The sequence below is a fragment of the Eschscholzia californica genome, unplaced genomic scaffold (assembly GCF_041429995.1).
Source record: "Eschscholzia californica isolate CP2 unplaced genomic scaffold, dmEscCali1.0.p SCAF_1, whole genome shotgun sequence".
Lineage (NCBI taxonomy): Eukaryota > Viridiplantae > Streptophyta > Magnoliopsida > Ranunculales > Papaveraceae > Eschscholzia > Eschscholzia californica.
The window spans coordinates 87,450,803-87,461,110 of record NW_028238198.1 but is presented as its reverse complement, the minus strand read 5'-3'; the positions used below and the strand labels follow the sequence as shown (position 1 = coordinate 87,461,110).

Genomic DNA, 10,308 nt, shown 5'->3' with positions numbered 1-10,308 from the left:
CAAGCTATCTCTTAATTTCAGGTTCGATTCCAAAACATTAGATTTCTTTTTTATCTATTTTTTCACAACAATTTCGAAGAAGCAATAGAAATTTCTGTTAACTTCTTAGGGTTTGTTCAAACAAGTTTTATTATGTGTTTATGTGGTTTAATGTTTTCTTAAATTTATTTTGGTGTGTTATGTTTATGAAATTTGTTGCACTTTGGTCTATTTGAAGTATTATAATTTGCTCTCTTATTCTATTTTCTCTTTTAGGTTGAAGTCGTGTTGATACAAAAATGAACTCGGGAGATGAAGATTTCGATGTTTATGAAATAACATCTGAGAATGATGAAAAGAAACATATAAAATCGGAATCATCAGAAGTGGAAGTACCCAGAGTAGGAATGGAATTTGACACTGTTGATGACTTATACGACTATTGTCTTAGTTATGCGAAAAAAGTCGGGCATCCAGTGAAGAAGACAGGTCGGAAAAATATTAATGATGTTCTTCGTTATGTAACTGTAGCATGTGGTAAGAGTGGAAAATATAAACCGAAAGGACAAAATTTGGTTTGTCCCAAACCTAGTGGTATAACGGGGTGCAAAGCTAAAGTTTCTGCTAAGTTACAACCTAACGGGAAATGGGAGACTTCTATTGTCAAGTTAGAGCATAACCATCTCCTTAGTCCTGGGAAAGTTCGTCATTACAGGTGTAACAGGAAAATCGATCCACATGTGGCTCGACAACTTGAAGTTTGTGATATGGCAGGAATTAAACCGAGTCGAAGTTATAGACAACAGGTGGTGGCAGCCGGTGGACATGAACATGTACCATTTACTGAAAGAGATGCTAGAAACCACATAAGAAATGCGAGAGTGTTACGTCTTGGAGAAGGAGACAGTGCGGCGCTTCAGGAGTATTTCTTGGCCCAACAAAGAAAAAATAATGGTTTCGTCTTTAGTATGGATTTAGATGAAAATTGTCAATTACGTAATGTATTTTGGGCAGACAGAAGGAGTAGAGAGGCTTATAAAGAATTCGGAGACGTTGTGACTTTTGATACAACGTACCTAACAAACAAGTATGGCTTGCCTTTTGCTCCGTTTGTTGGAGTAAACCATCATGGACAGTCTATTCTTTTGGGTTGCGGCTTATTGTCAAATGAAGACACAGATACGTTTGCTTGGTTATTTAGAACATGGCTTTCTTGTATGGAAGGCACCGCTCCGAATGACATTATTACGGACCAAGATAGAGCTATGCAAAACGCAATTGCAGAAGTATTCCCCAACACAAGACATCGATGGTGTCTTTGGCATGTCATGAAGAAAGCACCGGAAAAACTCAGAAGTTACAAAAGTTATGAAGAGATAAGTTCTACTCTTAGTCAGATTGTTTACGAGACTCTTTGTCCGGAAGAATTTGTCAACAGGTGGAACTTAATGATAGAAAAGTATGGTTTACAAGAAAATAATTGGTTAGAGTACTTGTTCCAAGAGAGAAAACGGTGGGCACCGATTTATGTGAAAGATAAGTTTTGGGCGGGAATGTCTAGTACGCAACGTAGCGAAAGTATGAATGCTTTTTTTGATGGCTTTGTTGGCGCCAAAACAAGTTTAAAACTTTTTGTGGAACAATATAATTTTGCATTGAAAGAAAAGGTGGAAAAAGAGACACGAGAAGATTTTAGATCATATAACTTACAAGTCCAATGTGTGAGTCCATTCCCGATAGAAAGACAAATGAGAAATAAGTATACTCTTATAAAATTTCAGGAGTTTCAGAAAGAAATGGCTGGAAAGATGGCATGTGAAACAGTAAGTTGTGTCGAACATGGTCTGGTGTATGATTATAACAGTTCACTTTATTAATGAAAACCCTAGATTTCAAAACTAAATTTTAGTCTCAATCTATTAACAAAAATGAAAATCCCAAATTTCAATATTAAATTTCAGTATGAAAACCCTAGATATAAACAATAAGTGATTGAGCTACCTGTTGGAGGTGTGAGTTTCTCTTTATCTTTCTTCATCTCCATGTTTTAATGTTGTATCAGTTGGTTTCTTAGAATGAAGAACGAAGAAGAAATAGATAGAGAGAGGAGATCGATTTGGGTTTTGGGTTTTTACTTCTCTCGGTTAGACTATTAGACTTGGGTTTTTGCTTCATTTAATCTGGACCGTTGATAAATTCAACGATCCAGATTAAAACTATGGAGGGACCTAACTGAAACCTAACGTAAATGGCGGGCTATTTTGCAATAGGAGAGGAAGATATGAGCGGTCAGACGCCTTGCGGGCCAGAATGCCGACGTGGCGAAGCCACGTCGGCATTCTGCCTAGGGTCTGCCGCTCGTTTCTACCTCCCTATCATTATTGTTTTTTCAAAGAGCCATCTACCGAAGGCAGTGATCAATATCGATAGTAGAGGTGGTCCACCTTCACAACGGTTTCCTTTGTACCCAAAATAGCCTATCCCACTGGTTTGCCCCTCCGTTCCGACCTGTGCCGTTCTTCGACTCTGGTACCTCACTTCCTAGGTTTTATCACAAGTTGACATCTCGATTGACTGAGAAGAGTCAGCTCACGCACTATCTAAGTTCAGGGACAGTTGGAATGAGTTCCTATCGTCAGAGATATGAAGACGTTGAGTCAAATCTTCTCTAATACAATCAATTTAAATCGATGATAGACAGGAACAAACAGCATTGACTTCCATTTTCCCTCATGCTGAAGTTCAAATAGAATGTCTGTAAATTTGGACTCGAAAATATGTAAATAAGGTTTACATTTTTTGTTAACGTTTAAAACATCCGAAACTTTGAATTTATCTATACCGTCTAGAGATAATACGAACCAAATCGGATATTATGGCCTTGTATGTGTTACAAACCAACAATTATGATCTTATGATGATAAAAATGGATTAAAACACAGTTTCACAGATCGCCGTACTAGGACCCAAATCAGAGCAGCATAGGCACAATATAATCTATTGCAGATGAGTGCCTGCTGCAAGGATTTACTCCCCTGCACCTTCCCCTAATCAAGGACAAGCCTTGACCACACATGACCTTGTTCTGCGACGGTAAAATTAGAATTTCCCAGAGCAATTGAACTTCAAAGATGAAATAAATTCACTGAAACTATAGGCATTGAACAAGTAATGGATGATACAAATGTTGAGTGTCTAAATAAAACCAGCACAAAACCTAATTTAATGCACATAATATCTGCACCTAAAGTTCAACAACAATGCTAAATTGAGGAACTACCCATAAATCAATCATCCATAAGCATGGACTTAACTATGCAGTTCTCTTTGCCCGAATGTTCATGACTCCATGAACTGTGAACATGGTGGACTTGTTTTCGTCTTCTCTGGACCTGCAAATTATTTTGCTTTCGTCATGAAACCAATAGAAGCAGATCCAAATACTTGAGTATCAGTTAAGACATATTTCACATTAGATATATGATATATCCATTGGAAGCCTAATCTAGCTACGGAACTTCTAGTGAAGTTGAGACCTTATAATGAGATTGTAAAGATTGCTTTGAGCTCATTTTATAGTAGATCGATTATACTTGATCCTCCTTTGGCCGCCTAGGAGCGCCTCGATACTTCAATAATTATGCAAGGTTCGGGGCTAAAAAAAATAATAATTTGTTCGAGTCAAAATAAATTACCATGAGCACCACGGATCTCCACTTCTCGCCATTCCTGAACTAGAGCACAGCAGCAACACATCAAATGGGAGAGGAAGTCGTCACAGAAGCCTCCCTGCAGAACAAATTTGTGTGTTCATTTTACGGGAAACAAGAGATGGTTATATCCAGATCGCACTTTACAAGGTACCACTAAGTGGCAATTCCTTTCCAAGAAATAACACTTTGAGGGCCACAAAAACATTTAGAGAAGTATATTTGCCTACATATTGAAGCACGTAGTAGGAACTGAGTAACCATATATTATTTCTATTTGCAAACCAGTCTCTCTCCTCCGCCTTTCTGGTGGCCATGATGGGATGCCACTGAAATGGCGACGGATCAAGTCCCAGTAACCTTTCAATATCTACTTATAAAATACACAAGAGGTCTCTCCTCAACCAGACCTACAAAATTTTACCTACGTGAGAAGTAGAAATAGGAGAGAGAAGTTACCGCAATGTTGAGTTTTTTCCGTAGTTTTCTTCTTACACAGCAAGTATAGCAACAACAAGCCAAAATCAATGAATATGCCATTAGCTCGTTACATGCTTCTCCTGAAGCTGGAAGATGAATTATATTAAACATCTCAATCACATAAAATTCAATGAAATATATGTATTGTTTCTAATAAGATTCTTGAAAACTAGTAGGTCCTAGTGCCGAACTGCTGACGTGACTAGAGAAAAGCGGAAAAAGGGCAACTCCCGGACCCATTGTATGTGTTATATCATAAACTTTACCCTTAGCATTTGGTGTTCTTTCTTCCGTTCAAAAAAATATATTATTTTTAATTTCGACCTTTTGGTTAAGGGCCATTAAAACAAAAAACAAATGAAGATAAATGCTGCTACTTACAAATGTGCCTGTTAGCGACCGCAGTCGAAATTCTTGAAAATGTGCCACAAGGATAGAAGAAGGTCTTTAAACCTGAAAATATTGAATACACATAGTTTTCAAAATATAATTACTATTGAACTCTTGTACACATAACTAAATAGGTAACAACGCCCCTCAAAGATCAGAAAATGAAGTTCAAAATCAAAACACTGACATTCTTGGATAATAGAATCAGGCTCATAATTCAGAAACATCTTGATACGATCATTTTGAAATTATAGCCCAGTACTTCTTTTTTGAAGCTTATACTAAAACTCGTAAAATGTAACTCTACATCTCAACGTGATTACAAAGGAGCAAGACCACTGATACCATATGACTCCATCCTTTCTCTTTTCTCTCCCAACGGTGCAAACATTGGAGAGGAAGCAGGAAGAAGTACAAAACTAGTAAGGGGAAAAGGGTTAAAGGAGAGAACCACAAGGAATGACATTTTTGTAGTACACATTTTTTGCTCCCAATTAAGGCACAACTTTCCCATAAGCAAATATAAGGAAAAAGAAAGAACCGTAAAGGCAGGGAGGTATCTGGGAATCGAGAAACCAATAGAACAACAATAATGTAATTCCACCAGGTGGAAACCATAGTGGGCCTCGTAGAGTAACATACATAAAGAAGGCTCCGAACAACAGCCAAGTAAATCTGTATGCCATTCTTCATTCTGATGTGATCCTCTTGTTGATAGTAACTCGTGTCCTGAAGAAGTTGAAGAAGTAGTCCTGCACAAAATTACAGAGACATTACAAAAACTAGTAAGAGTACTACTACATAAGAATCAATCTCGATATAATTTAGAGAAGCTGATTGAGGGGGGACCAAAGAGAACAAGACAAAAGATTCCACCAAGTATTAAAAGATAAATTCCAGATTTGTTTGCAAAATGGTAGCTAGACACCTCTAACTAAGGGTTCTCGGGATATGACATTTATAAGAACGAAAACCAACCTTGATGGTGGATTATGATATCCCTTGTCAGTATTTACATCTGAGTAATTAGGTTCTGCTCTCCTTGAACCTTTGACAGGTGTCTCAGGTAAAGAATTTGCCGCAGATTCCGTGACTTCGAGCAAACGCTGGATTACTTGACATTGACCTACATCCAAATTAGTTTGTGATCGTTGAAGTTCCAGTTGGAGTTTCTCATTTTCTTTTTGGAGTGCTTTTTGGAAAGGCATGTTAGGATAAGAGCAAGAAAGTGTCTTCTTCAGGACCACTGTGTGATTTGTCGATGGTTCCGGCTCTAAAATCACCTTATGCACCTTTCTATCATCTTCCTCCAAGGTGTACTCACACTGATCTTTTTCAATATAGTCCAGTCTCTCCTATAAAATTGGGCGCGAGAAACAAGATCAACAAAGAAATAATACTCTATATAATGATTGACATCAACAATCATATAAGCCCTTGATAGTTAATACCCAGACCTATATTAAAGGGGTTATAAAGGAAACCCATTGAAAATGAAAGCATAAGTGGGAACAGAATTTGCAAATTCCTCAAGTTACATTACTTCACAAAGTCAAATAGGGGTAAAATTACTCTTCAATTTTAATAATCAAATGAAACAATAGACAAATCCCAACAAAGATGGCATTGACATCCAAAAGCAAACCAATAATTTTGAACACATAAAAGAACAAAAGATAATAGAAAGAATACCTTGAAGCGGGCATTATCCACAAGCGTGATAAGAGGAACCAGCCGTAAATAACGATCAATCTCTCCCTGTGCCTTCCTGAATTGATACACAATGTTCCATCCCATTGCCATCAGATACAGATAGCTCTTATCCTGGCAACTATTCACAAGAATGTAAGACCTTCTCAAAGCATCCTCCAACTGCTCCAATGGTTCCCGAGTTTCCGGGTACCTCTTTAACTCGGAAATCTTTAGTTGATCTAACAAATTACCAATCAGTTTAAGATGGTTAGCAAACTGCCTGCAATTCTTCTTGTGCATTCTAGCTGTGTTTGCCGCTTTCACGATCATCGCTATTAGTCTTACTGCATCAAGACCAGTCAACTGTGCCACAGTTGCCAGCTCCCCCAATTGATCCCATGAACTTGCCATCTTCAGTCACCACCCAACAAACCTCAAACCTAGACTCTTCTTAGCAACACAAATTATCCATAACTACAAAATCAAGTCTCTCAACAGAACCCTTAGAAACTTCCACAAGACTGAGAAATTCAACCAACTGAACACACAAAAAAAAGAAACAAATTATAAATTAAATTGAACTTCATATCGGTTTCTTTCTACTAACAATGCAAATTTCAGTAATAAATTTTTTCTTGAAAGATCTCAAATCATAATTTGAATCATCTGATTTTGTTCCTGCAAAACGATTTTCAGCCTCGTTTTGCCTCTAAAAAACAGGAAATCATCCAGCATTGAATCTGGAGATCAAATAAAGGAACTAATTCCTCTCTCTCTCTCTCTCTCTCTGTTTGAGATAGAAAAAGAAAAAGTGCATAAAAATGAGAAGTAGTAGAAAATATGTCGGCGTAAGAACAAACATAAAAGAGAAAATACGGTGATTTTGTAGAGAAGATTAACCGACACTTGAAACGAATTTTACCTGAGAAAATCATAATCTGTCAGTTATTATACTCAAAAATCAAATCATTTCCTGGCAAAACTCAAGACTTATGATTCAGATCGAACTTACTACTACTTTTAATAATACTACCAGAGAAATTTCTTTCTTCGGATTTTAGACTTTTAGTAACGGAAAACGTTTGAAACTAGTAACGGAAATGAGAGATTCAGGCGAGAAAGCTAGAGTTAACCTTTTTAGGTTTCAATTCGTCGTCTTCTTCTTCTTGTTTTAGGAAGATTTTCTTCTTCTTCTTTGTTGTTGTTGTTGTTGTTGTTGTTCAGTAACGAAACGTCGGTTCAGAGCTTTGATTTCTGTGAGATTCAGGCATTGCTTTGGGGAATGAGTTAGAGAGAGAGAGAGAGGGAGATTTTGTAAGGGAAGGGAAATCTCTTTACTTTCTCTAAATTCTCTTTTTTACTTTCTCTCTCTTTCTCTCTCTAGAAAAAGAAAAGAAAAGATGAAGGAAGTTGTAGCACTGCGAGACAGATAGAGAGCTCTCTCTGGCTTTGCTTGGTTGCAAGTACAGTCACCCACCAGCACCACACGACAACCCCCCCATCCATTGTTATTTAAGCAACCGAACACACTGTAATTATTTTTCTCATTCATAAAATGCCCTCAGTTTTATACACCAATTACGATTCGAAACCTTATACTAGCTCAGTTCATACTTCATAGTGTATCTACTTCAAAATCTTAGATATTTCTACGTTCTATTATCTGATAAGGATGATGTAGGTGGATTATTGAAGTGAGTTGGACTTTAGGTCAATAGTTTAGTTTGATTTAGGCCTACATTGTAAAGATTTAAATTTATTGTATTTAACATATCTGGTTTATTGTACTAATGTCATTGCAATTACTATTTAGTTGATTTGCAAAAAAAGAATAGAGTTGTTTAAACTTATCTCTTCGACACTAATTGATAATTGAAGTTGTCATGACGGATAATTGAGCTTATCTTCTTAGATTTACCATTTTTGACAAAAGTACAAAATTTATTGTGACTACTAAGAGCAATTATTCTTCAATACGATTTCTAGTAGTTCTTCAACTTTACTTTATTGTGTGATTTAGTCAGAAATGTGATTAGTAAAGATTGATTTTTGTTTGTATATTATTTGTTTTATAAATTTATTAGAGCAAGTCCAAGGCTAGTCGGTCCTGGGCCCTTAAATTCATTTTTTCATTCAAATTTAAGAGTCTCAGTTCAGCCTCTAAAATTGAACTCCAACCACAGCCGGACCCGGTCCCTTGAATTAACTAATTTTTTTAAAAAAAAATTAAATTGGTCGTTAGATCATTGTTGGATCACATCCACCGTTGGATGTGATCCAACGTATGACCGTTAGGGTTGTTCAACCCTTGTTCAGCCCACCTCTAATTTGAATTAAAGGCCTCATCACCCTCCCTCTTGCTCTTACCACATACGGAACATGTCCTTAGAAAGTTTAAATTCTAAATTTAATTACCAATTACTACAGGAGGTTACCTCAAATACTAACTAGTGTTGAAGAGGTAAACCCAGAAGAATAAACACCAGAGGGGTAATAATGTCATACAAGTAATTTATGATTAAAAGCCAAGTTGGTGGTAAACCATGTGGTTGGTAGGTAACCTTTTAGCTCTTTATGGCAAAACAATTATTACTCGATGCCTGTGATAAAATGCTCCCTCTTTTACTTTTTTTGGTAAATTTGTTTGGACGAAATTTTCATTGGCTTTTCGGCTAATGGAGACATGGAGTGTGTCACATTTGCTTCGACACTTTTGTCTAAGTGGTTGTTGGTGTTGACATAAATTTTCAAAATTTTAGAGGTCTCAAGTTCGACTTTTCAACAAGATGGAATCCATTTTTATTGAGTTTGTTTTATTAAAGATAAATAATTGTTTTGCGACTCACTTTTGTCATGAAATTTGTGTGTAAGCTCGACCTAATGTGACGTTAGACGACGTGAGTAAAACATCACTTTACACACACATACAGAGATTGATGACATGTAACTTGTGTAAGAATGAGACGTGATCTATTACAACGACGTTAGTCAAAAAAGATCTACCAAGCTCGTAGGGCGCGGTGGACACTTAGTATATTCATATTACAATCCGTACGTGATTTTTGGATAAAATGTTTCCAAGAGTAATGTAATTTTAGATCATACTAATGGGTAAATAGGTAATTGTGAGAGGCGAGAGGGACATTCATAATTCAACTACCATCTTTAGCAACTGCCACTATAGACGACCCCAAGTGAACACCAAGACAACAACACAGATAAAGATAATATGCAGTTCAACAAAAAAAAAAAAGATAAAGATAATATGCCTTTTTCGCTGGCTTGAAGGTATACAATGTCCTATTGCTTAAATATTAATATTACGTGTTTGCCCACTTTGGAAGTTAATTAAAATTAAGGACTACTCTTCTTTGACGGCGTTATCTTATTTAACTTTAAATAAAAGCGTTGTTATAGCAGAATGTTGTTGTATGAGAAAAGACGTCCTCCACCCGCTATTAGCATGTCGTTGTCATTATTGTTGCATATTGTTGTTCAGAAAATGTTATATCACTACTAACTAATTGTCGTCTCGACAGAAAATAGTGTTCAAACAATATTTCATTCAGACATTTTATTTACAACCATAAGTTACTAGACAGACAATGGTTTTCTCTTATCTAACCGGTTGAACATGAGCACTTGTGTGATCAATGACCATATTTTTATTAGATATTTTGGGTTTTCAAGTTTGTATAATTTTAGGTGCAGAGATTATAGAAAAGTATTCTTTTGTCAAATCTGTAAATTACCTATAATTTTTTTTGTTGTTGATGGTAATTGTGTGTTTATCTCATTTTCACAACATATACGCCGTATATGATGAAATTGTACAATGAATGAGTCAATAATAGCATATGTGATGTATCCATACAAAACATTATGCTTTGGATTCCCATTTAATCACATCCTTGTTTTTCTTTAATTTTGGAGAAATCACCAATTTTTTACGATCATATAAATCTGTGTCTTGAACTCGAAACTTGAATTGATGGAAATCAATTACAGTCCGCTAACCACTCCCATTACGAGTTGTGGACAAGTTCCATCTTTGCTA

The 10,308-nt window shown here is 36.3% G+C and overlaps 2 protein-coding genes across 2 annotated transcripts; one reads left to right on the top strand and one right to left on the bottom strand.

Annotated features, from left to right (window-relative positions):
- Positions 1-278: 278 nt before the first annotated feature.
- LOC147570716 (protein FAR-RED IMPAIRED RESPONSE 1-like) lies at positions 279-1,856 on the top strand. Its single transcript, XM_086664675.1, has one exon. The coding sequence runs from the start codon at positions 279-281 to the stop codon at positions 1,854-1,856; it is 1,578 nt and encodes a 525-aa protein (XP_086520801.1).
- A 1,241-nt stretch (positions 1,857-3,097) lies between these two features.
- MCA1 (PLAC8 family protein) lies at positions 3,098-7,864 on the bottom strand. The gene is made up of 8 exons (XM_086657262.1): positions 7,385-7,864; positions 6,252-6,789; positions 5,538-5,914; positions 5,202-5,311; positions 4,551-4,622; positions 4,149-4,255; positions 3,675-3,768; positions 3,098-3,371 (listed from the first exon to the last, which is right to left on the bottom strand). The coding sequence occupies exons 2-8, from the start codon at positions 6,660-6,662 to the stop codon at positions 3,319-3,321; spliced, it is 1,224 nt and encodes a 407-aa protein (XP_086513388.1). The 5' UTR covers positions 6,663-6,789; positions 7,385-7,864; the 3' UTR covers positions 3,098-3,318.
- Between the last annotated feature and the right edge of the window lie 2,444 nt (positions 7,865-10,308).